Here is a 25714-nt window from a genome sequence, read left to right on the forward strand (position 1 = left end):
CCCGTGACCATTGAAGGAGACATCATTCCTACTACATACTTACTATCCGCCAGCTGCTGAAGTGTCTAACTAATCTATCCCTGGCTAGCTTTGAAACGAGGGATCTTCAACCCCCGGCATATGACGTGGCCACGCTCATCCTGGGCTACTATACAATGAACCACATGTTGATGCAGAAAAGGGCACATGCGGTCAATTTCAGACAAGCCAAGAGAAGCTCAACGGCGGATCTCATTTACCTACTAAGAATGCAGTCCTATCTTCAACGCCGCATTACAGTCCGGCCGATCATGCTTAACGACCTTTCGCTCCACAGGCAAAGGCAAACCAATCAACCACAGCTTGATATATTGTATCACATTCAGCCAGTATATATGCAGATGAAAAGGCAAACGCTATCTATGCCGCATCGAGATGCCGCTATGCTATACACATATCACATATACCGTTCAATAAACATTACCCATTTGATCATATATCTGTCACAAAAACGCCATAAAGGTGAGTGGAAATTCTAATGCAGGTCTTTCCTGGAAAACGGAAAGAGGAAAAGAAGAAGAAGAGGCTCATCGTCCGTGGAGGTCGATAGTGTGGGTTCACAGCTTAGGACTGAACTTGCTCATGGCCCGCAGCTTCTTGCCATAGAAGAAGAAAAGGACCGGAATGGGGATCATGGCCAAGGTGATGAATCCAAGCAAGCTGGAAGCCCAGTCCACACCCAACTTGTTGTACATCTGCGTGGCGAACAAGGGGAAGGCACCGCCCAGACTGCTGCGGACGAGGGTGTTGGCGGCAATGGCCGAGTTGGCAAACATCAGGTACACATCGATGATGTAGTTGAGACCCTGCATGAAGATAACCAGAATGCCCATACCGATGGGGATACCGGCGAAAACTTGGGCGACCCAGGAGGTGCTCGGGTGCGAGCTCCAGCCGAACCAGAACAGACCCACCGGCAAGAGAACGGAGGCGATCATCATCGGGGGCAGGCGTTCTTCCGGGGTAACGCGCCCATGTTTGGCCAGCTTGCGGGCAAATCGTGTCTTGGTCTGCCAGACAATCAAAGCCACACCACAGATCACTCCGATCAGGATTCCAATGAACGGAAGTCCCGCGATACCTTCGTTTGTCCAGCCACGCACCTCCTGGAAGGACACCGGGTAAGCTTCGAAGAACAGGTAGAGAATTCCATAAACCAAAGCCAGATATAGGGTGATGGCAAGCAGGATCGGCTCGAGGAACAGCATCAGCACCGGCCGCAGCAGATACTTGGAAGCGATGTCCTTCATAGTTGGGCGGCTCTTGTCCAGCAGCGCGTATAGCTCAGTGTTACCGGTCTCCTTGCGAAGGCGGGCTGCTCTGCGTTGCAAGAGGACGGGGGCATATGTCTCGGGGACAATAAAGAAAGCCAGAAGTCCGAAAGCCGCCGAGGCGATCAGGGTGATCCAGGCGGTCCATCGCCAGCCGAGACTGGAATCGGTAAGGAAGCCACCGACAATAGGACCTGGCATATCAAAGTCAGTCGACTGGCACAAGTAACAAAGAACAAGAGAAATCACGTACCAAGCACAGGTCCAACGAATGTGGCCGATGCAAACAGGGAGATGGCGATTGCACGGTCAACGGGATCCCAGAAATCGGCCAATGCACCGCCAACAACAGCGAGAGGGGAGCAGCCGAACATTCCGATGATGAAGCGACAAACCAGAATGGTCTCAACGTTCTTGGCCACGGCGACCGGGATCTGGAAGATGGCGAACATGAGATAGCCAGAGAACAGAGGAATCCGGCGACCATAGAGCTCCGAAAGAGGAGACCACATCAATGGGCCGACGGCGAAGCCGAAGACCACCAAACTCGTACCCAGAATCATGACTTCGGTTGACACGTGAAACTCTTCGGCCGTCACAATAGTTGCCGTTGAGAAGACACTACTGGCAAAGGTGATCCACATCGTCATGAAGGCCATCGACATGGTGATCACCCATTTCCGCCAGTAATTCATGTTGTGGGGGTTTTCAGGGTCGTTGGGCCCATCCCATTCGACGAGGTTAGGATCTCTTTGCTTCTCTTCAGCTTTCTCCAGCTGTTCTTCGGGGATGTTGGCGTCCGAGTCTGATCCATTGCGTTCCAAATCCTTGTCGAAAGCGTGGTCAATCTCCTTCTCGTGATCTCCGGTCGCCGCGATCGATGCAGATCTAAGGGTAGAATCGGACGATTGAAGGGGTGCCTCGTTGCTCTGCTCGACCTTTGAATCGATCTCCGGGGCACTGCTACTATGAGGGGCGCTCATCTCGGGCGACTGTGGCTCGCGTGGGAGCAGCGAACGGTGGGTGACTTGCGATTCTATCTCGATTCAGGGCTACCACCGGACAGGGGGATAAGAGGGGAGAGTTGATGAAACCGTGGGTAGGTGTGAGAGTGATATTGTGTCAACACCTCGAAGACGAGAGAGTTCTATGACGAATTTTATTGAAGACGAACAAGGGAACCAAATGACCCTTGCCACGGGCTCTGGCCAATGCTATATACAAACGGAACCTTGTTTGAACGAGGGGCCACTTTACCCGCCAGGCAGAGCAGCAGGGGAAAAAATCCCTGATAGCGTATGGGCAACCAATAGGCAACCTACAGAAGAGCAGGTATGAATCACGGCGAACAAGCATTAGTCAAGGTCTCGGGGTTAACTAACTGAGGGAACGCGAGCCCGTCCCCACTCAGGCCCCGATGGTCCAAGTGCGCCGTCGCCGTGTCTTTCGAGCTCGTTAAGTCCGGCCATGTGGGCAAAGCTCCGTCTTGGAATTTCCCGACCAGCAAGCTATTAGGTTGATCGGCTCGTGAGATGATGTCTCATCCTGCAGACCAAAGTCGTCAACTGCCGTGATACCCGAGATAATGCAGTCAGTAAGCTGCATAACGATGACTGTCAGCCCTTTGTGTGAGGGAGGAGGGTGTGAGAGCAATAAAAAACTGATTGATAATCGCAGTCATGATGATGAATGCCAAATGAAATGGCACCGGGGGAAGTCCGGTCGCCTGACTCGTGGAAAGTTCAAGCTTAGTGGGAATTGGAATTGGAACTGGCTCGCGCTCTCGGCACTTCCGACCGCCGACATTTGGGTTAAGGAGACCCGCCGACGGGCTTGGCTACCTTGGGAGTGCCAGAGTGGGTGCCTTCGTTAATTTTTTTTTTCTTTCGCTTCTGTTTCTTTTCCTCATTCGACCTTTTTCGAGAGCCTTCGCGAGGACTTTGATATTCGCCTCGCCCCGCTGAGTCTTCTTGGAGATAGACTGAAGAATCTTGGCGAAAACGAAGCCGTCGACCTTCGGGTTGTTTCGAATAGAGTGAACGATCACATTTCCACGGTCTGCTCTATCAATCGCATATCAGACACATAGACTACACACAGGGCTAAGTCAGGAGCTTCAAACGTTGGGTGTATATGCAGCAACCCGCACAGCTGACGATTCCCGATCAAGCCTATTCCGTACATTCCTTCCGGTAGAACCACCACCAACTAAGCAACAATCCATCAAGCCACTTACGATTCCCTCCTTCTTAACCCCGTCGGTCGGGCGGCTCCTTCAAACCAACTTCACGCACCACGACGCGATACTCAAACTCGCCGATTCCTTCAGTAGTATGAGTATGACTCTGCCCGTCAATCCGGAAATTAGTCTTATCTCCAGGAAGACCACGACCTGCAATCTCACGACACTGTTTGTACTGTACATGCGGCGTTGTCGATTCCCTTCCTCCTCCCCCTCAGAAACACTCATATGCAAAGAGTACGGTATCCAGGATTGAAAACCAAATTAGGTACGGAGTAGTCCAGCAACTATCCAGAAATCCCAGACACCACACAACCATAGTGGGGCCTAGTTAGTAGCCATGGATGAAGCGAAAAAAAAAGGGGGGGCCCTACGTATCTAGATAAGTCTAGATTTCGACGGAGTACACCCGAAAGGAAAATTCCATTCCTTCCATCAATCCACCCAGACAAGACTCATTCTAACCCAGTGTTCAAACGAGGGTTCTTATGCCGATGAGTGTGGCATCGATCGACCTAAGGAACAGGTAACTTCCTGTGCTCTACACAATGTACTGTACATTCAATCCCTAAAACGTGGCGGTAGCGGTTCAGACTACCGAGTTCCTAGTGACGTTTTAGACTACGTCGTTCTGTATGCACAGTAACTACTGTACACTATGTCTACCTAGCACGTAGTCAGACAGCGCGACGCAACCAAAGATAGGACTAAATACCTAACATACCGTGAGGCGTGAGGTGAGGTAAATAATTAACTAGGTTAATTTATCACCCGATTCGTCATCGGCGCAGGCATCCGACAGAAACACGCACGGGCCATGTTAACCATCGCCGCAGCCCTGAGGAGCAAGTCCGGTAGCTTACCTAGTAACCAATTGCAGAACACGGAGATGAGGGAGGATCTTTGCTGGTGACGAACAAGAACTCACTCAGACACTACCAGTAGGTACTAACTTATACCTCGCCTGTGGTCAGAATAAGCGGCTGAGAACCGGGGACGGTGAAGCGCCTGCCTGGCCCGAGGATACGCACGGTATTTTGTTGGTTGTTCTCCCGCGTAAGTTGCGATGCGAACAGGTCCAACAAGTCCAAGTCCAAGTCCACACAGTGAAACCGCCCGACCTGCACGCTGTCCTTGATTTCTCCCGTGCATGCGGCCCTTGGGGATCGGCATTCTTTGCCGAGTACGGAGGCGGGCGATGAAATCTGGACTCCAGCTCGCGTCGCGGGAACTCGTTTGATGAGTCTGACAGCGATGCAGTATGGCGGTGTGGGCGGGGATCCACTGTCGATCCTGAAGACGTTTGGTTTGTCCCGTAGGATTGGAGGCTGTTTTGCTCAATGTTCCCTGTTGTGGTTCCAACTTCGTTTCAGCAGGATCACCATCGATGATCCATCGCTTGTCGTGATCGGTTGGAAGGAATTCTCATCAAAGTACTTCGTATCATCAAAGAACAAAATGCCATGAAGTGCAAGGTGCATCACTTCCCGCCGGTGCCCATTATGGGCAGCCGGCAATGATGCAGTAAGTGGTCCAGATCAATTCGAAGCTATATGATCGCTGCAGGCATAACTATGCTAGATATGAAAATAAGTTACCCAAGCTTAGGCCTATCCTTACACCAACCATGGAGCGTGGACTGGGGTCTCCTGATAACGATTCCGTGCGGGGGTCCCGCCCACCAATACAGGAGTGCCAAATCACAACGAACGCCGGGGTCGCTTGTCCTCCACCTGACACCATAAAAATCGCTGCAAAACGCCGGAAAATGCTGAGTCGTGTAGATAATCATGAGCTGTCTTCGAGGACATGGCCATTGGCGGCATCTTTGCGCTGCCTCAGTGTATCAATGGCTTTGCCAACTTCGTCTTTGGCCACCCCTTCCAGAGAGGCTCGGGCATCAGGCTCGAGGATTTCGATATCACCCACCCGCTCGTAGAGCATCCGGGAGATACTCCGGTTAATGTCTGTGTATTCATCTTTGGAAACAAGCTTCGAGCGATAGTAGGGTTTCAGTTCGGAAACCACAAGCCTTTGAACGGCCGACTTGACCGCGGCAGACGGCCCTGACGGCCCCGAGCGGGAAGGGGAAACATGGAGCGATCGCAGGGCTGCTGAGCGAGCTGCAGCCCGGGGGATGCGACGATTCCAGCGAGGAGGAGGGGTATGACGGGGGGGCTGATCTTCATGGCGATCTTTGTCCGAGGCAATTGGAGAGACGTCCGGGGAGAACGGTGGGGAGGAAGGGTCTGCAGGCGACCCGAGTTGTAAAGGCGATATCGGTCGGTTTCTGCCATGTGGGGGCGGCGTTGTAGAAGACATCCGGGGAGAGGAGTGGTTAGAGGGAGCAGGCGAAATGGAAGGGGAGGTTAGACCGGGCGTGAAGTGATCGGTCGGGGCTAAGGAAGAATGGGCTGATGGACCGTGTGAATTGACGCCATTGTGAGTAGAAGATGACTCCACCTCTTTGAGAAGCGATTGTAGGAAGCTCGGCTCGCTCGAAGGTTCGGCATTGATCCGAGCAGTGGCCTGTGCACTTGCAGCCCGCGATGACTCCCCGTTCTGCATAGCGAGAGCGGCCAAATCTTCGGCCCTCCGAGTCCGGGGTCGTTTGAGCTTGCGTGCAGGCTCAGTAGGCTCCGGGGATGGGGACATCGTAGGCTCTTTACGTTTTCGTGCTGCACTCGGATCGTTCTCGATTTCTCGGGCACGCTCGAATGCATTCCAGGCTCTCATTTCCTCAAGCGACTCTGGCTCAGGGGTGGGCTCGCGAGGTACGCGGGGCCGTGACGGCCGAGGGGCCTCGATATCGAGCAAGGCCGCAGTATCCCGAAAGCGGTTGCTGCCACCCTGTCGTTCAGCAACTTCAAAACGACGCTGCCATGCGCGAAACTCACGCTGATTGGCTTCTTCCCGTCGTTGCTGCTGACGAGCGCGCTCCAACGCCCTGTCATCATCGAAAGGGAAATCCAAGTCAATGTTCAAGTGATCCCAAACAGACTGCCACACCCTTGCCCAATGTAGGGAATTTAGCTGATTTCTGCTCTGTAGCATTCGTTGCTGTGCTCTAGTACGACGATTCCGTCGGTCCTGCGGTCGGGAACCCCTGTCAGTCGTCTCCGGGGAGCGTCCGAGACGACGTTGATTTTCACACCGTGCACAATACCAGGGCCCATTTGGCACCTCGTCGAGACCGACACAGTAGGTATGTGAGGGTGCATCACAGCCATCACAAAGCAGAAGCAAGTCTTCGTTGTCCGCATCGCCGCAGACTGGACAAGGCTGGAAGTCGATGAAGTCATCGTCAATATAGTCGATAACCATCGAAGGATCGACCTCGGCAACTTGGGTTCGATCCTCCACGGCATATGACGAAATCACAGGACCTGTAATATGAGAATCGATATGTTAGCCAGGGGAAACACCCACAAGGTATAGAACGGTATCCAGAGGCTTCAATGGTGGTTTGGAGGGGGTGATAAGGACTTACCGCCGGGGCGATCACTTAGTTCAACTACATTGAAACTCCGCCGGCAGATGGGACAGCTGTTGGCCCGTTCTACCCATGGTTTAAGGCAGTTGTTGTGCAAAATGTGACCACAAGGTAGCAACTGGGCGATTTGACCGGGATCCTCATTGCCATCTACACCATCGACCTTGCTGGCAACGTTCGCCGACTTGGTCTCTGGCTCGAGGTCAAGTCTTGGCGCGGCCTCGGCGGCGACGGCAAGAGGATCGCTGGCGCTTTCGCCAAGGTCTCCTAAGCACACAATACAAGTGTCGGACATTAACAGAAGGGGAGATTTCAGATGTGTCTGCAGGAACGCTGAGAGAAGGCATGAAGAGAACTTGGAGGAAAGAAAATAGGAAAGTTTTTGGGATGTAGAAAGAGAAGGGAGGGGGGGAGGGAGAAGGTCAGGTCGAGTGATGTGGGGAGAAAGCAACCGGCCTTTTGAAGGTGGACCGCCAATCCGATCTAACGCAAAGCAGGCTGGAGCCCAACGTGACCATCACCCCAAGAGCCAATCGTTCCCTCCAGAAAACGGCAAAAGCAGGCTTAGTCAGTCGTTGGGATGATGGCTTCAAGAAATGCCCTGGCCCTTGCAGCACCAGCAGGAGCACCAGCAGGCGCACTAGCAGGAAAGCAGTCACAGTAAGCAAAGCAGCTGAAACTGATTCACACAGACCACGTTTCCCCCTTCCCCTCAACCCATTTGTTCTGCTGTGAATTCAACTCTATCCACCGATAAAGTGTAGACCGCCTCTCCTTGCCCCTGGGATGGACTTAAAAGATAGCGATCTTATCGCACCGCGTAAGTGGTTTAATGAAAGTAGCATTTCTGGGGACCGCATTTCCTGGTAATTTGTCCCACGCATAGAAAATCTACGAGAAGTGTATGCAGATGATGCAAATACTGGTCGCCGACCAGGTTAGGGGATGATGATCAGGCAAGGAGATCAAACCACCCACAAGAACCGCAACCCTCTGCAATGTGAACGGCGTGTGTCGTGTCGAGAATCGAAGTCACTATCGACGGGATTTCGCCGAACGAGGCATGCTCTTAATAGTTTGATGTCCCTCACATGCGGGGCGGCCACGAGAAGGAAGGATCACAAGTTCTCAACCCCATGAACCGAGAGAAACCAGAGGTCATACGAAGACATCGCAGAGCGTTGGCATGGTTCGAGAGGGTGTGACTCGAGGACTAAGATTGGTACCGCAAATGACCTGGTATCACCGATTGCATTTTAAGTCTAGAAGGGGAAGTCTTAAATCGAGGACGAGTTCGGTGCTAAACAACATCGGGGTAACGACGTTCGGAAACGAGAAGAGCGCTCATAGAAGTTTTCCAGATCTTAATTTGGCATTTTTTTATTTCAAACGTAAAGAAAAGGAAATCCCATCATCACATTTAGACCTCCGCAATTTCTCTGAGACGGCGGATGGTGGAGCGGGTGGCAGCGGCGGCGGGGGTACTGTGTGACAAAACAGTCCAGCGATCAGCAATCGTGTCACTTCTTGGAGCCTGCGAGGGGCCCATTCTGGCTGGTTCGGAGGCAGGTCGACAGGTCGACAGATAGAGATGGCGAGACTTACGAGACGGTGTAGGCACCACCGGCAACGGTCTTCTTGCAGCCCTTGCACTCCCAGATACCAACAGCCTGGCGCTTGACGGTGTTCTTTCCGCAGAAGGTGCAGATGTAACGGGCGTGCTGGGACACTTCCATCTTCTTCACCTGCTTACGCAGGGAGGCACCGTATCTATTATCATGCCATCGTCAATATTCCATCGTGTCACGGGGGGGGTGAAGGATTTCGATGTGTCGGTTGCTCGATAATCATCGTTCGTGTTGTTGTCGCGATCGAGGCTTTTCGAATTTTTTCTGAGGGGTTCGGAGTGGGAGGACGCGAATGCCTACCTGGTACCATATTTACCGGTGATGCCGACCTCTGCAATGTTCAGTCAGTAATTAATTCAGAAGGCCGATTTCGCAGTCGTCTCGCGCAGAGATTCGAGGGTATACACATACTCTTAGTGCGCTTCGTCATCTTGGCTGGATCCGGCTGTTGAGGTCGAAGATGGATACAGTGCGGTAAGTCGAAATCGAGACGTGAGTCTTTCTAGTCGGGAGTGGTTGTGGGCGGGCTCGCTTAGGGCTGCACCTAGAGTCACGTGAGCCGCATCATACTTGGACTGCCTCTGGGATGGCATAGATCCGAGTAGTCAAGTTATGAGGCAGTGAGGGTCATCGAGCTCTACATTCACTACATTTCTTAAGTCTTTCTCTTCTATTTGACCTTTTTTTTTCTTCCTCTTGATGCCTCTCCTGGCCGCGTTACTGTGCGCGCATATTCTGAAGAGTCGTGATGACATAATAAATCCACGGTTCGGGCTTATGTAATTCGCCCTGCATAACTCGCCATCAAGGTGATCAAGGTGCTGACACTTCGCTTACGAGTATTGTGCACCCATGCTATTGCGTTAGGAAAGTGAAGACTACTTATGCAGTGCTTATAGTACCTACTTTAATACACTCTACCGGCTTCTGTAGAGCAAAGTTCAGTTCCCAAATTGAGGGGCATGTAAGTGTCTGATCACATGCATGGGGCAGACTGATCTATGGTATGTCTGGATCCGGTTAGTGCGGTCTAGTACTCGTGCTACCACCGATCTGGCCGGAACAGAACAACCTCAGGCCAGCCATCCCTAGTTGTATAAACTCCGCTCCATGCGCGCATCAGGGTGCAGCAACAGCAATTCCTCCGAACAACTAAATCACTGCCTCCCGCTGCGTACTTCGGTCTACGAACCGTCACTTCAAAACCTAAGTATTATCAAGAGTAGCAATCCACCCCGCCGAGATGGAGTCTCAGAGAGAGTACGACATCATTCTCCTCGGCCCCACTGGTTACACAGGACGCTTCTGTGCCCACCATATCGTCAAGCATCTGCCGACCAACCTGAGATGGGCAGTGGGAGGACGCTCTCAGTCCAAGCTTGAGCAGGCCGTCAAAGACTTGACGGCTCTGAATCCTGATCGCAAAGATCCTGGTACTGTACCGCGGCTACACGCATACTCTCCACATATTAATGGACAGTAGATATCATTACTGTGCAGCTCAATAAAGAAGAACTCGACCCGCTGGTACGCAGAACGAAGGTCATCATCAACTGCGTGGGTCCATACTGTTTGTACTCGACGCCGGTGGTCGAAGCCTGCGCCAGCAATGGAACACACTATGTCGATGCGTCGGTTACTCTCTGTCCACCGTTTGGCTTCCCTCTACTGATTGCGCACCCCGTAGAACCGGAGAAACCCCCTGGGTGAAGACCATTGTCGAGAAATACCATGAAAGCGCCAAGTCGAACGGCGCCGTTGTACGTGCTGCTCGCGTCTTGTTTGCATAACACCACTCTAACCACCCCTCTCAACAACTACAGATCATCCCCTCCGTCGGAATCGAAAGCGCCCCAGCAGACATGTTAGCCTGGGCTCTCGTCAAACGCATCCGCGAAGACCTCGCCTGCGACACCAAGGAAGTCGTCTCCGCCATCCACGAGATGAAGTACGTATGCCACGCAGCCCTCGAGGCACTACACGACTTTCTAAACTAACCCCTGACCACCAGATCCTCCGGCGCAAGCGGCGGCACCCTCAGCACAATCCTCACCGTCTTCGACACCCTCTCCTTCTCCGACATCGCCAAATCCACCGACCCCTTCGCGCTGGCCGCGTCGCCGCCCCCGGCCAACGTCCCCCGCGAGCCCCTCCTCGCCCAGCTCTCCGGCGTCCGGTACGTGCGCGACCTGGGGGCGCTGACGACCTCGCCGTCCGGGCTCGCGGACGTCAACGTCGTGCACCGCAGCAGCTCGCTGATGCCGGAGTTCTACGGGCCGCGCTTCCACTTCCGCCAGTTCCTGCGCGTGCGGAACGCGCTCGTCGGGGTGTTTGTCCACTATGCGTTTCTGGCCGTGATCTCGCTGCTGATCTTCGCGCCGGTCCGCGCCCTGGTCCGGCGGTACGTCTACCAGCCCGGCGCGGGCCCCACGGCCGAGGCGTCGGCGAACGACCAGCTCGAGTACCGGGCGGTTGCGACGGCGGATCAACCGGTGGCGCCGAAGCGTGCGTTTGGCAAGTTGCGGTACCAGGGGGGCTGTTATGAGTTCACGGGGTTGAGTATGGCGGAGGCGGCGATGGTGATTCTGGAGAATGAGGAGAAGGTCAAGCGGGTCTCGCGGGGTGGGATTGTGACGACGGCGGTGCTGGGACAGGAGTTGCTGGATCGGTGGGAGAAGGTCGGGTGTCGGGTTGAGACGCAGGTGTTTGAGCATTAGCTTCGTTTTCGTTACAAGATCTTTTTCTCTTATTGTACGATCATAGTTGTTGTATCTGTATGTTTTGGTAATTCTTTGTGAATTGTATGACGCAGTCACTTGAAACGGCAATCCAACCCAACCAGTAAGTATGAAGCAACCCAGGGAATCAATCCAGCAATTCCCACCCACAAAGACGTAACCCACAAATAAAGCAATACAAAAGCCCCCCTTCGGTAGGAAACAGCCAAACTCTCACAACCTCGACAACCCCGCCCTCCCAAAGACAACCTCCTCCAACCACCACGCAATAATCTCATTGACCTCCTCGGGCTTCTGCCACAGCGCCCAATGGCCCGTGTTCACCTGCTTGTAGGTCAAATGCGGGATGGTCCTGGTCATGCCGCCGCCGAGATTAGGCGGCAGGGCGGGGTCCTTGAGGGCCTGGATGAAGAGCAAGGGGGCGGTGATGCGGCGGTTGAGGATGGCCAGTTCATCCTCGTAATTGATCTTGCGGGTGCGATACCAGTTTACTATTCGCCCCGCGAATTAGCATAGACCTCCCACAGCCCAGCCCAGCCCAGCCCAGCCCAGCCCCCTGGCCACACACTCATCCAGGAACAAGAGGTTAAGTTAAGGGGACAAACATACAAGGTCCTCGCAGCCCATTCCTCGCAAACTCGGCAGCGTAGTACTCCAATTCCTGTACAGCAACACAACACCAACAAGCGTTAGCTTCACCACCATCCTCCCAAAAAGAAAGGCAAAACATACAACCTCACTCAACAGCCCCGACCCGGCCACCTTCTCCAGCCGATCCCACAGCACCCCGACCTCGGCGTCGAACGCGACGCTCCTCTCCTCGTCCGCCGTGCGCCCGCCGTACAGCGCCGACAGGAACCGCGCGATCTCCGCCGTCCCCTGCAGGTTCCGCTCCAGCGCCCGGCCCCGGAACTGCAGCTGGTAGCCGAAGTGCGGCGCGATGCGGCGCTCCGTCAGCGCCTCCAGCGACAGGTACTTGCGCGTGGGCGGGGCGTAGGGCACGCAGACGGTGAAGACGTGCGAGACGAGCGTCGGGTGCCACAGGGCGACGCGGTAGGCGAGGGCGGCGCCCCTTTGCTCCGTCACTCGCTGTTAGCTGATTGAAGGTGTTGAATGAGGGAGGTTGGGGGATGGGGTAACGGTACCAGTCATGTCCGCCGAGGATGATCTGGTGGGCGTCGAGGAGGGAGGCGAGTTCTTTGATGTCGTTGGCGCAGTTGCGGTGCGAGTAGAGATGGATGTTCTCGGGGGCGTCCTAGCTGCTGATTTAGCGATCGGGGTGCTTGGTGGTGGTTTTGGTGTGGTGAGTCCATACGGTTTGTCCGTAACCCAGACAATCCGGGGCTACTACTCTGAGCCCCAGGTTGATGAGCATGGGGATCTGGTAGCGCCATCCCATGGAGAGGTCGGGGAAGCCATGGAGCTGTTTTGGCCAGGTTGGTATACTTCAATTCGAGGCTTTTGTTTACACAGCGCAGGTGACACTCACCAGGAAAATGGTGGCGCGGTATACTCCCGACTCCGGCTCGCTGTACAAGTAGCCTGGCAATATATGTATGGATCAGCCTCGGTTGCGTCTGTCGCTCAACAACTTGATCAGTGCATGGGTGTTAAATGTCGCATATCGAAGCAATGGACCACCAAGCCGATCAAAATATGCATGATCTTCCCACATACTGTATGTGTTGCCATTGAGGTTGGCGGAGCGGCGCTCGACTCGCGGGTCGCCGGTGACGTCGATCTTGTCCACCGCCATTTTCTGGATACCACAAGTGAAAGGGTGGTTTTATGCTGCGAGTACAGAACTACTTCGGAAAGGACAGTCAAAAGACAATGGAATTAGCAGAGCGGAAAGGTTCCTGGGCAAAGAGAGGAGATTCTGCCATACCGACTTTCTGTTTAATCTAAGAATTGGTACTTGATGGAGACTCCCCGCCAGCTGTTCATCACGTGAAACTGAAGCTATATTTAATCCGCGAAGGCACCACGAGGCTGGGCCAGTGGAGTTGGGCATGCGAAGTGACGCTTCGCTCAGTCAGTCAGTCAGTCTTCCGAATAAGCCGATGGAATTAACGCAGCTATGAGAAAGAATGGCTCATGGAGACAGAAGAGAGGGAGGAGGGGTACATTCCCCAGTCCCCCATTGTTTGATCGTTCTGCCGAAAATGCCTCGGCTAATGCTCAGATGCAAGAGACAGCAGAATGCAGCTACAGTTACTACCATACATGCTCAGACGTACATCGTGCCTGCGTTCCAACTCCGCGCTTTGGCTTTGCGCAGTGTACAGAACGCTGCGGAGTTCTCAGAATATGACCATTATAGAGTACAGTTAGATAGGATCGAATCGCCCATAGCTTCAGTTGGTTCTTCAGTAGATTACAGTGTCCTCCTGGTCCTCGACCACCTCTCCGCCGTCATCGTCGTGTGCGCGATGCAGATCATCGTGGCCGTCAGCCACAGACACGACGCTATCATTTGCGGGTGTGGTGTCTTGTGGGGCCTGTTCTGCCTCCTCTTCGGATTTCGAGCCTGAGTTTTCTGCGCGTACAGCATTCTCCTCAGGTGCGATCTTGGACTCGTGCGCTTCTGGGTTTGGCACCGACGCCGGTCCCTGAGCATCATCCTGTGTGCTTTCCGGCTTCTGCTCGTCCTCGGCGCTGGTGTCCTGGTTCTGAGCTGCGTAGCGTGCCTCAAACTCAGCCCTCTCTCGGGCGACAGTTGCTTCCGCCTCGTGAATCTGTTCATCTATAGCATCTTCATCATCGGACCGCAACTGCCATGGTTTGTAGTACTTTTTCAGCACCAACAGTTAGCGTTACTTCTCATACAAGCCAACACCCCCATCACCCCTAGAAAACACAAGAGACAAGTGAAAGACATACCAAAACAGGCTCCGCCTTCGTCTTAAGATACCTCGCCGTAGCCAAAATATTCTCATGCCGAGTCCGCATCTGCACATGGTAACAAATTAGCATTTGGCACCGGAAACCACCCCGGAATCCCCAACACTGCGAAGCGATCCAGAATGACAAAAGAAAAGGGAGGGAATCTCACCGCTTCCTCCTCATAAGCCCTCTGATACTTCTTCCGTCTCTCCATCCTCTCCTCGCGCCGCTTCTTCTTCAACTCCCCATATTCCTCATCCTGTAACTTGAGCTTATCCTGCTGCCGCTTCTCGATATCCGCCCGCCGTCGCTGAGCCGCCGTGTTCGAGGAGCTCTGGGAGAGCGTGCCCAGCAGCGCGCCGAACAGCCGCTGGCCGCGTTTGCGCTCCTCGTCCTTGCGTCCGGCGGCCGGTCGGCGCGGTGGTGGTGGTGGTGCGCGCTTCGATTCCTCTGGAGATCTCTGGTCTTGGTCTGCTGTGGGTTCCGAGGGGACGACAGGCGGGTGGTCGTCGTTGTTTGTTTCTGCGGCCTGTTCTTGTTGTTGTTCTTGGTCTTGTGGCTGGGTGGCGGGGGCGGAGGTACTCAATCGGCGGCGTTTGCTGTCTGTTTCTGTGCCTGTGGCTGTTACATCGTCGCCCGCCTCTGTAGCGGAGGAGGACTGTCGCCGTTTGAGGCCCGCATTTGTCGTTGTGTGATCTGGGGAAGGGAGTCTGGGCTGGTGGTCTTCTGGATCGGGCAGAGCTACTGCCGATGCGAGAGTTCTATGTATTTGTCATAGCATCAGTAAGACAAGTCACATCCCTGAGAGCATGTGGCGTATAAATTTATAGAGAGGACTAGAACTGAGACATACCCTTCAGCCATATCCACACTCAGAGACTAACTGGACCGGGGGAGGGGAGGTTGTACGAAAGGGTTTCCAAGAAAATTGATAACACCAGAGATTAAGGTACATACACCTTGTAATGTAATCAGGGGAACAAGCAACGACAACGAGTGACGGAGGAAGAGAGATCGGACGGAAAATGACCCACGACCGAGAGAGAGAAAATGAAGAGTGTTTCTCAAACCAACTCCCAAACCGATAACTTTAGTTCAATAGCGATGCGATCGATAACTTCTGGCCAGCTGCTTCGGCGGCGGCGGCGCGGGACTGCTCCGTGCACGGACCACGCCTTACCCAATCGGGGTCTGCCGTTGGAGTTCCAATCCAGTTGCAGTGTCAGTGCTAGAGGAAGCGCGGCGATTCTTCTTCTTCTTCTTCACTTCCTTTCTCACCTGGACAACACACGCACCTCCGTCAGCTATTCACCCTTGCTTTGAAATCCTCTCCACTCACCCACGCCACCTATAACGTACAACACCTACATCTTCTTTGAGGCCCATCTCTCACCCCTTGCAACCTCAATCTCCTACACCCTCACCCTTACCCTCAACCACACCTATCACCACAACCCCTCTGACACCCTGACACCCTCAAAATGTCCCGCCACCACCCCGATCTCGTCATGTGCCGCAAGCAGCCCGGCATCTCCATCGGCCGCCTCTGCGACAAGTGCGACGGCAAGTGCCCCGTCTGCGACTCCTACGTGCGCCCGACCACCCTGGTCCGCATCTGCGACGAGTGCTCCTTCGGCAACTACCAGAACAAGTGCATCGTCTGCGGCGGCGAGGGGATCAGCGACGCCTTTTACTGCTTCGAGTGCACCCGCCTGGAGAAGGACCGCGACGGGTGCCCCAAGATCATCAATCTGGGCAGTTCGCGGACGGACCTGTTCTACCAGAAGAAAAGTTTTCGAAATCATTGACCCCCGTGCCAATCATCATCGCTTGCTTGGGGGAATGGGCATCCGGGATTTTGGTCCGATTTACGTGATGTGATGCTCGATTTTGCCTGCTCCGGAAGAAGCGCCTCGTCTTGGCTGTTACGAATGATTTAATAAGAGAAGACACACAGCTGGTGGAAGAACGCTCAGCTCTCTAAGTGCCGGGGTGAGGGGCTATATACTGTATCGATCTCATAGAGCAAAAAGCAAGAAAGATGTACAAGAAATCAGGGGAACCGTTGGGCCCACCTGGGGACTAATCATATTTACCGTCCGGGACGTCTCGGTCTCGCGAACCCGCGACTGGGTCCGGTGCTTTGTTGCGGGTGGACTTCTTCCTGCAGCCTCTCGCCGGAGATCTCGTCGGGAGAGGATGCCTCGATCTGCAAGTGCTAAATGTTAGCGGATGCCCATTTTTTCTATTGAAGGCCGTTGACTGACCTTCTTCGAGACCTTCAGTCCCTGCTCTTCAGCCAGCGCGAGCGCGTGCATGCGGGAACTAGCGTACAGCATGCGTTCTCGGATCGACGAACCCGACGGGCAGGTGTAAATGAAGACCACAGTGTCGGAGTCAGGGTAGTGATAGAAGGTGTACCGCGGCGAGGAGTCCGGGATGTGCGACTGGACGGCGTTGGCCTCGACGCCCGACTCAGCGACAGCCACCTTGAAAGCCTCCGACTTGACCTCGATGGCCTGTATTTAGTTTGTGAAGCAGATTCGTTAGCGAGACCTCCAATCCAGATGCAAGCAAGCATATCAAAAAAACCAGATCCTATCCTTCTTTTCCGCTGCTGGTGGCAACCCCAAGAACCCGATAATCACCCGCATCAAACCTACAGGATATAGGGGGAAACACATACCAACTGCACCAGCCCACCGGCCCGCAACCCCGCAAGAGCCGCCTTAACCTCATCGTCCACATGCATCTGGATGCGCATGCCCGACGCGCCTCCGCCCGTGCCCCCCGCGGCGAACAAACTGCCCCGCTGGAAGGTACCCCCGATGCCGATATCCCGGCCGGGGGTGCCGGACCGGGCCTCCTCCTCCGCGCGCCTCACGGCCTCCAACTCCCGCTCCTTGTCGCCCATCAGATCCTCCCGCCTCCACCCCAGTCCTTCATCCGCGGTGCCACCGGCATCCTTCCGGGCCCTCTCCGCCTCCCGCTCCCGCCACGCCGCCTCCCCGATCACCTCCTCCTCGTCCGTGGCGAAGACGGTCGCCGCGAACTTCTCCGTGCCGAGTTCGCGGGCGAGCGTGGCGCGCGTCGCCGCGAAGAGGGTCTTGTTGCGCACGCCCGCGTTGGAGGGGATGTAGGTCAGGGCGAGGAGTTCATGTTGCGAGTCGGTGGTGGGCCGGCGGAGGAGCAGGTAGATCGGGGTCTTGGGTTCCAGGACGGTGGTGAGTTGCGGGAGGGAGGCGTAGAAGCTGGAGGCATCCGAGGTCGAGGTCGAGGCGAAGGGCAGCGCGGGTAGCGGGGTCAGGCGCTCGGATTGGATGGTCACCGGGAGGCAGAATTGGGTGGCGTCGGTGGTGAAGCTTGTGAAGGCGGTTTGGAGTTCTTGGGAGACTTTTGGGACGTATCATTAGTTTCGGGGTGGTTCTGTTGGGGGACAGGCAGGAGGGGGTCACGGGTTTTTGATGGAAGGTGGCCGATGTCGTAATGTCAGGGGGAGAGAGGTCGGGAGGAGGAACAGGGAAATGTTGGTGGAGCTTGGAGACGGAGAAGAGTGTAGTTGAGATGGGAACGTACCTGAGATTCCGGACTGCATCTTGAAAGAGAGACACCAGGACTGGTGTGGGTGTTCTCTGATGCTGGAGGAGGTGGTGGTGGTTGTTGCTGGCAGTTGATGGGGAAGAGCGACGGATGTTTACTGCGGAGTGGACGGAGGGGGGCGGCGGCCAGGGCAGAAGCGGTGTGTGTGTCTGGCGGGGTTCACTTCAGTAAGACGAGCGGAAGAGAAATCAGGGCAGGCGGGTTTCTATTCTTAACTTCTACTTATCTCGATTTTTAGTCCAATTCGCAAAACATTCTCTATTTCCATACTTGATCAACCAGTCATTGCTACTCTGGGTTCATCATCATCATCATCATCATCATCATCATCATCATCAGGCACTTCCAATCGATATTCACAATTCTAATCAACTTTCCAAAAAAAAAAAAGGTATAGATACAAAGGAAACATGCGGCCAAAACAACACGACATGATATATACAATTCACCCCAGATGTGAATCTAGAATTGGCAATCCAGGCCTCCAACCAAACATATAAACAGGAATCCCTTGTCTCAAAAGCAGTGATCGAAAACGCCACCATGCTCCATGGTATCAAATGCTTTCGAAAACACATGGCGGCTCACTCCTTCCTACCCGCATAACACCTTTTCTCCCCACGGTTACTCCTCAAAAGTGCCGCCAACGAAGGGCCACCGCGATGACTCAAGCTTGCCCTTCAGGAACTCATAGACCGTGAACGTGACGGCCTGGCCCGGGGCGACTCTCATCACACGGGGCGTGATACCCTTGTAGAAAGCGGCGGCGCCCTCCTGCTTGAACATGTCCTTGGCGATGACCACGATCCGGGTCACGGCGGACTGGCCGGGCTCGGCGCGGGTCTTCTGCAGTCTCGTCTTGATGGTGTCGATGGGAGCGTTGGAGAAGGGTCCGACGGCACCGGAGATCAAGCCGATGCAGGTCGTCTGGTAGGACGGCAGCTGCGAGTTGGCGTACTCGGGCTGGCTTCGCTGCAGGAAGGCCTTCAGCTCCGTGTATGCGGTGAAGTTGGCGGCCTGGTTCGTTCCCTGGCGGAGGGCGGTCAACGAGACACCGCGGTACAAGGTGCTGAACCCTTCCTCCCGGATGACGGTGAACAGGGCGTGCGGGGCGCTGCGGTACTTGGGGGTGTCCAGAGGGTCCGACAGACTATGGTGTTGTGCTTGCAGACGGATCTTGATGACTTCCATCGGGTTGACCACCGCCACCGCTTCCGTCACACCAGCGCAGAGACCAGCTATTGAGGGAGAAAAAATGTCAGTCAGGACTTCTCTCGGGCCAGCCCACTTCAGTGAAGCGCAGGCCTGTCGACATACCGAGGAAAGTGGCCTTGCTGGTCACGGCTCCAGTCTCTTTGTCCGCGAGCCATTGCTTGTACGTTTCGTAGGATGTGAATCGGATGGCCATCTTCGGAATGATACCTCCCAGAACGGCTCCGAGACCCTTGTACAATCCCAATGCGGTTTCTCTCTTGACAATGTCGACACCAGTGGCAACGAACCCGCGTGGTTTAACCTGGGTCAGGCGTGTCAGCCGGAGCGCGGATAGTTTGCGCGGGAGCGCTACTTACACCAGGGGCTCTGGCCCGACGCGACAACTGCATGCGGACTTTGACGGTATCTGAATCCCTGTCAGGGGACCATTCTGACTGTTCTCGGTAGGGTCGAGTGTCTTACCTAGGGGATGGCACACGAGGGCCTCCATCATACCCGCACCACCACCAGCTGTCGCAAGTCAGTATTGTGCGGCAGCGAGTGCGCCGGGAGGGACCAGAGCTTCGTACCGATCAAATTTACAGCCGGGGAAGCCGGCTTCTTGCCATTTCCTCCTTTCGCAGACATGATGAAAGATTGTGTGATTCAGAAAGTAGAAATCGGTGCAATTGACGCTCAGGGCTACACCAGGTAGGGTGAGAGCAGTCGAAGCGAGGCGATTGAATGCGCTTTCGTTGGCAATGGCAAAGACAAGGCGAGGAACCCAAGGCGGATAAAAGAAGGGAAGCAAGGAAAAGAGGAAAAAAAGAAAGAAAGAGGATAATGAAAAGCCCTCGTTCTGGAGCGCAGGGGAATCTTCTTTTTTTTTAATAGGGTGCAGGATTGACGGATCGGTGGTTCACAAGCAGTGCCAAATAATTTGCTGGTACGGGGAGATACGGAAGTATAGCAACTACGTTCCCTCGGCTCGACCAAGTCAAGGTATTTAAAATCGGCGATTGAGAAGGAGGTCACTGGATCTGGGGTCTAGCGGGCCAGTCGCGCCAAATGACTGGTCTGTCCCGGATAATAAGAGTCACGATAATACTAATAATGGGGATATCGCAAAGGGGGAGGGGGGAGGGGGGAATGGGGACTCGGCAATGAGGATCTCTACTACGTACTTGCTGGGCGGACGGACAGGATGAGTTTAGCCCTGAGAAGCCGGGCGTGGAGAAGCTATGACGGGGAAGCGGAGGAAGCTTCGCTGGACGAGCGGAACTGCGGATGAGCTGCTGCCGCCGCTGCAACAGCCGAAAATTATTCGCAACGAGGAAGAAGGATGAATATGATGGATGGTATGAGAGGAAATAGGACTGAATGTCTTTGATCTATACTTCGACAGGGGAGGAGCATACGGCCTTCTTATACGCTGGTCCTCCTCATTTTCTACTACGACCATCATATCAAGGCATCAGCTACAGTGAGTGCACTGGTAGTATATCGGTACAATACATCATGCTCATGCTCATGTCTCCTCCTCCACCACCTCCTCTCCACGTTGTCGTCCTCGCTCTTCCGAGGCTTCGGGTCCAAGGACGGACGGTTTGGCCTGTCAGTCTTCCTAGTGACTGACTGACTTGGTTGTACCCGGCCAATCTTCCTCCGAGCGGTGCCACTGGGCAGGGAGAGCGGAACCACACACACACACAGTACTTTAGACAGTCAGAGATTCAGCCCAGCAAACTGCATCGGGCAAAGAACCAGAAACCACCTTCACATGCTGGACCCTTCTTGTCGTCATCTGCGTGTCGTGAACAACATCATCATCATCCTCCCGCATTCAGAGTTTAGAAGCTTGTGACAGTAATCCCCCTCTGGAAAACCTTAGTCAGAGTTTCATGGCGAACTCAACTTCATTGTATGTATGTATGTATGTATGTATGTACTGTAACAAGTGTAGCCCACCCTCCCCTCCCACTCAGACTCACAGTCGCAGACTCGCAGGTAAGGTAGTCACGGGTATTCCCGGGCCAAGAACCTGGAGATCGAAAATGCTGCCGAGGTCGTTTTTCCCCCTCAGGCCTTCTCCTTCCCCGGAGTTCTCTGGACCGGTCGCAGCGAGAGCTTCGGCTTAGGGGAGATCTCGTCCCCCCAAAAAAAGAGATCTTGTGACTTTCGTGAACCACCGGAGTTCTACCTTTGCTCCGATTTTCGCAGGGTGACGGTCACATAGACTAAACTAAAGCGTGGTGGATGTGATTTTTTTTTTTCTGTTGCAGGACTCCGGACGGAGTGCTTAACCCCCACGGTTCAGGTTTTATCCACGGTCTGCTGACCGTTTTTCCCCCCGGCGGGTTGGCTTGCTTGCGTTGTCTGCATTCCGGCAGATTCTTGTTAGAGTTGGAGAGAACTCGCTTTTGACGCGTACTCCGTACATTCACTGCAGGGTACGGTAGTAGATGAAGGAATGATACTGATGTTCGATCGGATCAGGTGACCTTCTAGGCGTTACGAGTAAAAGCAGCATGAGGCTCGGATCTGAGATCTTTCACATGCTGCTGGTCGCACTGCATCGGAGGTCTGTCTCACCTAGGTGGTTGTGAGGAGTATCTCTGGGGAAGAGATAGTCTCCGACGAGGGTCGCAAGTGCCTGTCTTATGCCTTGTGGAAGCTCTATAGTAGCTCTCTCGAGTGAGTGTTGTAGGAGCAGGATGATTAAGAGGGTCACGTGTTGCTACATAGACACGGAGGACGGACGGTAGATTGTTGGCCCGATAAGTTCCAGCTCAGAGTATACTGCTTCGACTTGGCTGATACTGACCTCGGATGCTGACTGATACTGTGAACGAGGACTGAGTGCTCCAGACACGATCGTCAATCTAAGACTCATCTGGCGCTACAACGCCAGAAGTATGTATATTAGAACAGCGCACATGCATGTCCACGCCCAACTCCAGGCAGAATGGGACCGCCCGGGAGATCGTTCAGCCTATCAGTTTATCAGGTCGGCCCTAGATTTTGACCCCGATCGACCACCGACACACAACTCGTCCATCATGCAGCGCGAAAATGGCACAATCCGAGTTTTTGCTCAGGAGCTATAAGGCGAGGGGAGGGAAACGCTTGGCAAGAACCACTGCACCTCTCTCTGAGAGACTTCCCCACGAAAAAGCTTAGTTGGATCAAAATCATGAGCGTGGCCTCGCCTGCCCAAACACCACCACCACCGCCACCACCACCATGGTACCGCCGGGGCCCCGGGGGCATGGGACAAGCCCTGCAAACGACGGCGCTCTTCATCCTGCACCAATGGCTCCTGATCGGGATCGGGGTCGTCTGCGTGCTGGCGTACTACTTCCCGAACGTGGCGAAGAACGGGGGCATCATCCGGTCCGAGTATAGCGTGCTGTACGGGGCGATGGCGCTCATCTTCCTGATCTCGGGGCTCAGCGTGCCGCGCGAGAAGCTGTTCCGGCACCTGCTCAACTGGCGGCTGCACGTGCTGGTGCAGGGGTTCTCGTTCGTGGTGATCCCGGCGCTGATGCTGGCGGTCGTGCACATCATCCTGGCGGGCGATCCGCAGCAGCGCATCGACCGCGCCGTGCTGGCCGGCTACGTCTTCCTGGCCTGCATCCCCACGACCATCGCCTCGAACGTGGTGATGACGCGCTCCGCCGGCGGCGACGACGCCGCCGCCCTGGTGGAGGTCATCATCGCCAACTTCCTGGGCCCCTTTGTCACGGCCGGCTGGACCATCGCCCTCCTGCCCGCCGACCCGGCCTTCGACCCCTGGCGCGGCGCCGCCGGCGGCGACCTCTCCGACATGTACCGCGACGTCTTCAAGCAGCTCGGCCTCGCCGTGCTGCTCCCGCTCGTCGTCGGCCAGCTCGTCCGCTGGACCTGGCCCGACCGCACCGCCTGGGTCCTGCTCACCTTCAAGCTGCCTAAGCTGAGCACCGCCTGTCTGCTGTTGCTGATCTGGTTCGCATTTGTCCCACCCCCTAATTTCAAGACCTGACTAACACACCCGAAAAGGTCAACATTCAGCTCCTGCTTCGCAACCGGCGCCCTCCAGACCCTCTCCGTGCAAACCATCATCTTCGTCACCCTGTTCAACATCGCCCTCTACATCTTCATGACAGCGGCCTGTTTCGTCCTCTCCCGGCCCCCCGCCTTTCTGGCGCGTGTGGTGATCCCCATCCCCGTGCCCGGCTTCCTTTCCCGGTTCACGGCAGCGGGGAGGAGGAACCCCGGGGAAGACGACCCAAAAACGAGGAGGGTGGAATTCCGGCCATTTCGGTCCATGGACCCCAAGGAAGCCATCGCCGTGTGTTTCTGTGCCCCCGCCAAGAGTAATGCGCTGGGCATTCCGTTGCTGTATGCCATGTGGGGATCGTTGGAGCTGTATCTGAAGGCGAAGACCTCCGTGCCGGTGCTGTTGTTTACCACGGAGCAGATCTGTGTCGCGCATTTCTTTGTGCATTGGTTTAAGAAGTGGAGGGTGCGGGTGGAGGGGACGACTCGAATTGGGGAGGGGGAGGGAGGGAGGGATGGGGATGCGGAGGTTGCGGGGAGGAGTGACGGTAATGAGCAGGAGGGAGTTGGTTCTGTTGAGGAGGGAGTAACAGGGAAAGGAGTGACCGTGGAGAATGGGGAATGGCGGGAGAAGGACGCTTCGACCCTTGTATAACCGGCCAAATTTCGTTAATAGATTCGTACAATAGAATAAGAATTTACAGGAATAAGGAAACAGAACGTGGTTGGGGACAAGTCGATCACGACCCTATACATTGAATAACCACAGACCATGGTTTCGTCATCAGATATAGCTCACTTTCACCCCCATCCCTATCGTCCCCCTGACTTTCTGCCATGCCGCGCCTGTGATCCTCCGAATGCGCTCCCGGATATCCTGTCGGCTCAGCGCGAACAAGATCCCCAGCATGAAGAGCATCGTCCGCGCGAAGGAGAGCGGGTTCCCCGCGATACTCTTCCGGATGTACTGCATCAGATTGCGGACCACATTCGTCAGGGCTTGTGACCGCTTGGCCCGCGTATCGGGCTTGTCTGTCTTTTTGATGCTTTTCGAGCCGGACGGCGAGAACGCAGTGCGGCCGGTGGCAGAAGCTCCAGTCTTCCCATTGACCTGCTTCTCGGTGCTCTTCCCTCGACCCTTGATACTGCCGTTCGGATACGTCTTCTCAATCCCGTAATCCACCTCGCTGCTGCTCCGGCCATGGCCCTTTGACTGCGACTGCGCGGCAGCAGCAGCAGCAGCGGCGGCGGCGGCGGCGGCATCCTCTTCCACCTGCCGTCGTTCAGCCTCACGCGCTTGTCTTTCGAGCTCCGCGTCTTTCTCCCGCTGCAGCGCCGCAGCGCGCAGCTCGCCTTGCTGCTTCTCCTCCTTCAACCCCTCTAATGTCTGCAAGAACACGTCTTTCCGTTCCTCGTCGAGGACTTCACTCAGGCTAATGAACTCCTGCGCGTAATCCCATTCCTCGTTGCGGGGGAGCACATGCAGCGTGAACAACTCGATGATCCGCACCCGTGCGTTCAAGTCCTTCGGGGTATCCGTCCCGCCATTGGCTCGCTGGAGTGACGTGGTGGACGAGGAGTGGTCGCGCAGATGCTGCTCGGTGATATCTAGGTTCGGCTGACCGGACGACGAAAGATAGGTTTCAAGTCGCTGTTGGTTGAGTTTCTGCGATGGCATATGGCTGAGAAGTAGGGTGGCGCTGATGGAATCGGGTGTGGTCAGTTGGCAAGATCGAGCTGTCAACGCTGAGGAATTCACTCACAGATTATATACAACTTCCGCGTCGACGGAACCCTCGAGACCCTGGTAGCCGGTCTGCACGACGGTCTCCCAGATCTGTCCCTCGCGAACTTGGGACGAAATAGCTTTCCATTCCTTTTGTCCGAATACTGCCTTGCCTTCTTCGGGCCCCAGGTCGACAATGGCGCTCAGCAGGGTGATGTAGAGATTCCATACTTTGATCCGCCACGTGGGTTGGGCGGCGGCGATGGGCGGTCCGCCGAGGGCTGAGGAGGAGTCGCCGTTGGTGAATTGCTCGTCATTGCCGCTGGGAGAGGTGATGGCGGGTTCCAACGCGGCGAGCGCTTCTTGGAGCCGTCGTGTGAGAAAAAGTTGAGATGCTTTTTTGTAGGTCTTGGAGCAGAGTTTGGACGGCGAACGTGGTGATGTTGTTGATGTTGTTGTGGAGGAGGAGAGGTGTTGCGACTGAGATGCCGATGGGTCGGCCATTGTAGCTACCGCCAGCGGGAATGCGATAGGCGACTTGAAAGTGGTAGAATGGGGGTGGGGAATGAGGAAATGAGAGATACAATGCTTCCACGGAGAAATTCCACAATTGTAAGTGTGGTTGACAGGCAGATTGTACTTGGGAGGAGGTTGGGGTTGGGGAGAGGAGGACGGAACGCTGTGACACTAAGTAAGGTAGAGTTGGTCGTAGGCCCGGTACTTCTTCTCATACGGACCGATCGTTTGCTGCTTGCTGCTTCCAGCTTCACCTCGGCTTGTTCGACAGTCCGGGGTTGTTGCTCTGTCACGGGACAGCTGCCTCAGGCTACCAGCCCGCGTTAACGGTTAAATTAACAGT

At 55.0% G+C, this 25714-nt stretch overlaps 11 protein-coding genes across 11 annotated transcripts; 3 read left to right on the top strand and 8 right to left on the bottom strand.

Annotated features, from left to right (window-relative positions):
* Positions 1-557: 557 nt before the first annotated feature.
* On the bottom strand, positions 558-2594 carry BO66DRAFT_151926 (MFS transporter). The gene is made up of 2 exons (XM_025642157.1): positions 1564-2594; positions 558-1504 (listed from the first exon to the last, which is right to left on the bottom strand). Exons 1-2 carry the CDS (start codon positions 2291-2293, stop codon positions 597-599), a joined length of 1638 nt encoding a protein of 545 aa, XP_025501558.1. The 5' UTR covers positions 2294-2594; the 3' UTR covers positions 558-596.
* Positions 2595-5340: 2746 nt separating this feature from the next.
* On the bottom strand, positions 5341-7340 carry BO66DRAFT_440931 (putative PHD and RING finger domain protein; the record flags this gene model as incomplete). Its single annotated transcript, XM_025651293.1, has 2 exons — positions 5341-6938; positions 7043-7340. 2 exons carry the CDS (start codon positions 7338-7340, stop codon positions 5341-5343), a joined length of 1896 nt encoding a protein of 631 aa, XP_025501559.1.
* A 1081-nt stretch (positions 7341-8421) lies between these two features.
* Positions 8422-9103, bottom strand: BO66DRAFT_393697 (60S ribosomal protein eL43; the record flags this gene model as incomplete). Its single annotated transcript, XM_025647819.1, has 4 exons — positions 8422-8529; positions 8651-8815; positions 8974-9004; positions 9085-9103. 4 exons carry the CDS (start codon positions 9101-9103, stop codon positions 8466-8468), a joined length of 279 nt encoding a protein of 92 aa, XP_025501560.1. The 3' UTR covers positions 8422-8465.
* Positions 9104-9771: 668 nt separating this feature from the next.
* Positions 9772-11419, top strand: BO66DRAFT_379019 (uncharacterized protein). Its single transcript, XM_025645824.1, has 5 exons — positions 9772-10106; positions 10157-10304; positions 10361-10433; positions 10497-10621; positions 10685-11419. Exons 1-5 carry the CDS (start codon positions 9917-9919, stop codon positions 11388-11390), a joined length of 1242 nt encoding a protein of 413 aa, XP_025501561.1. The 5' UTR covers positions 9772-9916; the 3' UTR covers positions 11391-11419.
* A 48-nt stretch (positions 11420-11467) lies between these two features.
* BO66DRAFT_393699 (alpha/beta fold hydrolase) lies at positions 11468-13285 on the bottom strand. The gene is made up of 7 exons (XM_025647820.1): positions 13089-13285; positions 12901-12953; positions 12727-12834; positions 12557-12666; positions 12144-12483; positions 12021-12072; positions 11468-11902 (listed from the first exon to the last, which is right to left on the bottom strand). Exons 1-7 carry the CDS (start codon positions 13165-13167, stop codon positions 11625-11627), a joined length of 1020 nt encoding a protein of 339 aa, XP_025501562.1. The 5' UTR covers positions 13168-13285; the 3' UTR covers positions 11468-11624.
* Positions 13286-13552: 267 nt separating this feature from the next.
* On the bottom strand, positions 13553-15381 carry BO66DRAFT_430481 (pinin family protein). Its single transcript, XM_025650526.1, has 4 exons — positions 15151-15381; positions 14467-15058; positions 14295-14363; positions 13553-14203 (listed from the first exon to the last, which is right to left on the bottom strand). The coding sequence occupies exons 1-4, from the start codon at positions 15159-15161 to the stop codon at positions 13781-13783; spliced, it is 1095 nt and encodes a 364-aa protein (XP_025501563.1). The 5' UTR covers positions 15162-15381; the 3' UTR covers positions 13553-13780.
* A 397-nt stretch (positions 15382-15778) lies between these two features.
* Positions 15779-16105, top strand: BO66DRAFT_328631 (PHF5 family protein; the record flags this gene model as incomplete). The annotated part of the gene is made up of 1 exon (XM_025643993.1): positions 15779-16105. One exon carries the CDS (start codon positions 15779-15781, stop codon positions 16103-16105), a length of 327 nt encoding a protein of 108 aa, XP_025501564.1.
* Positions 16106-16382: 277 nt separating this feature from the next.
* On the bottom strand, positions 16383-17975 carry BO66DRAFT_393703 (twinfilin). Its single transcript, XM_025647821.1, has 4 exons — positions 17874-17975; positions 16984-17690; positions 16565-16816; positions 16383-16506 (listed from the first exon to the last, which is right to left on the bottom strand). Exons 1-4 carry the CDS (start codon positions 17890-17892, stop codon positions 16390-16392), a joined length of 1095 nt encoding a protein of 364 aa, XP_025501565.1. The 5' UTR covers positions 17893-17975; the 3' UTR covers positions 16383-16389.
* Positions 17976-18426: 451 nt separating this feature from the next.
* BO66DRAFT_152098 (putative succinate:fumarate antiporter (Acr1)) lies at positions 18427-19443 on the bottom strand. Its single transcript, XM_025642158.1, has 2 exons — positions 19215-19443; positions 18427-19135 (listed from the first exon to the last, which is right to left on the bottom strand). Exons 1-2 carry the CDS (start codon positions 19303-19305, stop codon positions 18522-18524), a joined length of 705 nt encoding a protein of 234 aa, XP_025501566.1. The 5' UTR covers positions 19306-19443; the 3' UTR covers positions 18427-18521.
* Positions 19444-22284: 2841 nt separating this feature from the next.
* Positions 22285-23784, top strand: BO66DRAFT_403682 (uncharacterized protein; the record flags this gene model as incomplete). The annotated part of the gene is made up of 2 exons (XM_025648879.1): positions 22285-23075; positions 23130-23784. 2 exons carry the CDS (start codon positions 22285-22287, stop codon positions 23782-23784), a joined length of 1446 nt encoding a protein of 481 aa, XP_025501567.1.
* A 3-nt stretch (positions 23785-23787) lies between these two features.
* pex26 lies at positions 23788-25547 on the bottom strand. The gene is made up of 2 exons (XM_025644827.1): positions 24893-25547; positions 23788-24829 (listed from the first exon to the last, which is right to left on the bottom strand). Exons 1-2 carry the CDS (start codon positions 25357-25359, stop codon positions 23914-23916), a joined length of 1383 nt encoding a protein of 460 aa, XP_025501568.1. The 5' UTR covers positions 25360-25547; the 3' UTR covers positions 23788-23913.
* Positions 25548-25714: the final 167 nt, after the last annotated feature.

The sequence above is a fragment of the Aspergillus aculeatinus genome (assembly GCF_003184765.1).
Source record: "Aspergillus aculeatinus CBS 121060 unplaced genomic scaffold BO66scaffold_40, whole genome shotgun sequence".
Taxonomy (NCBI): domain Eukaryota; kingdom Fungi; phylum Ascomycota; class Eurotiomycetes; order Eurotiales; family Aspergillaceae; genus Aspergillus; species Aspergillus aculeatinus.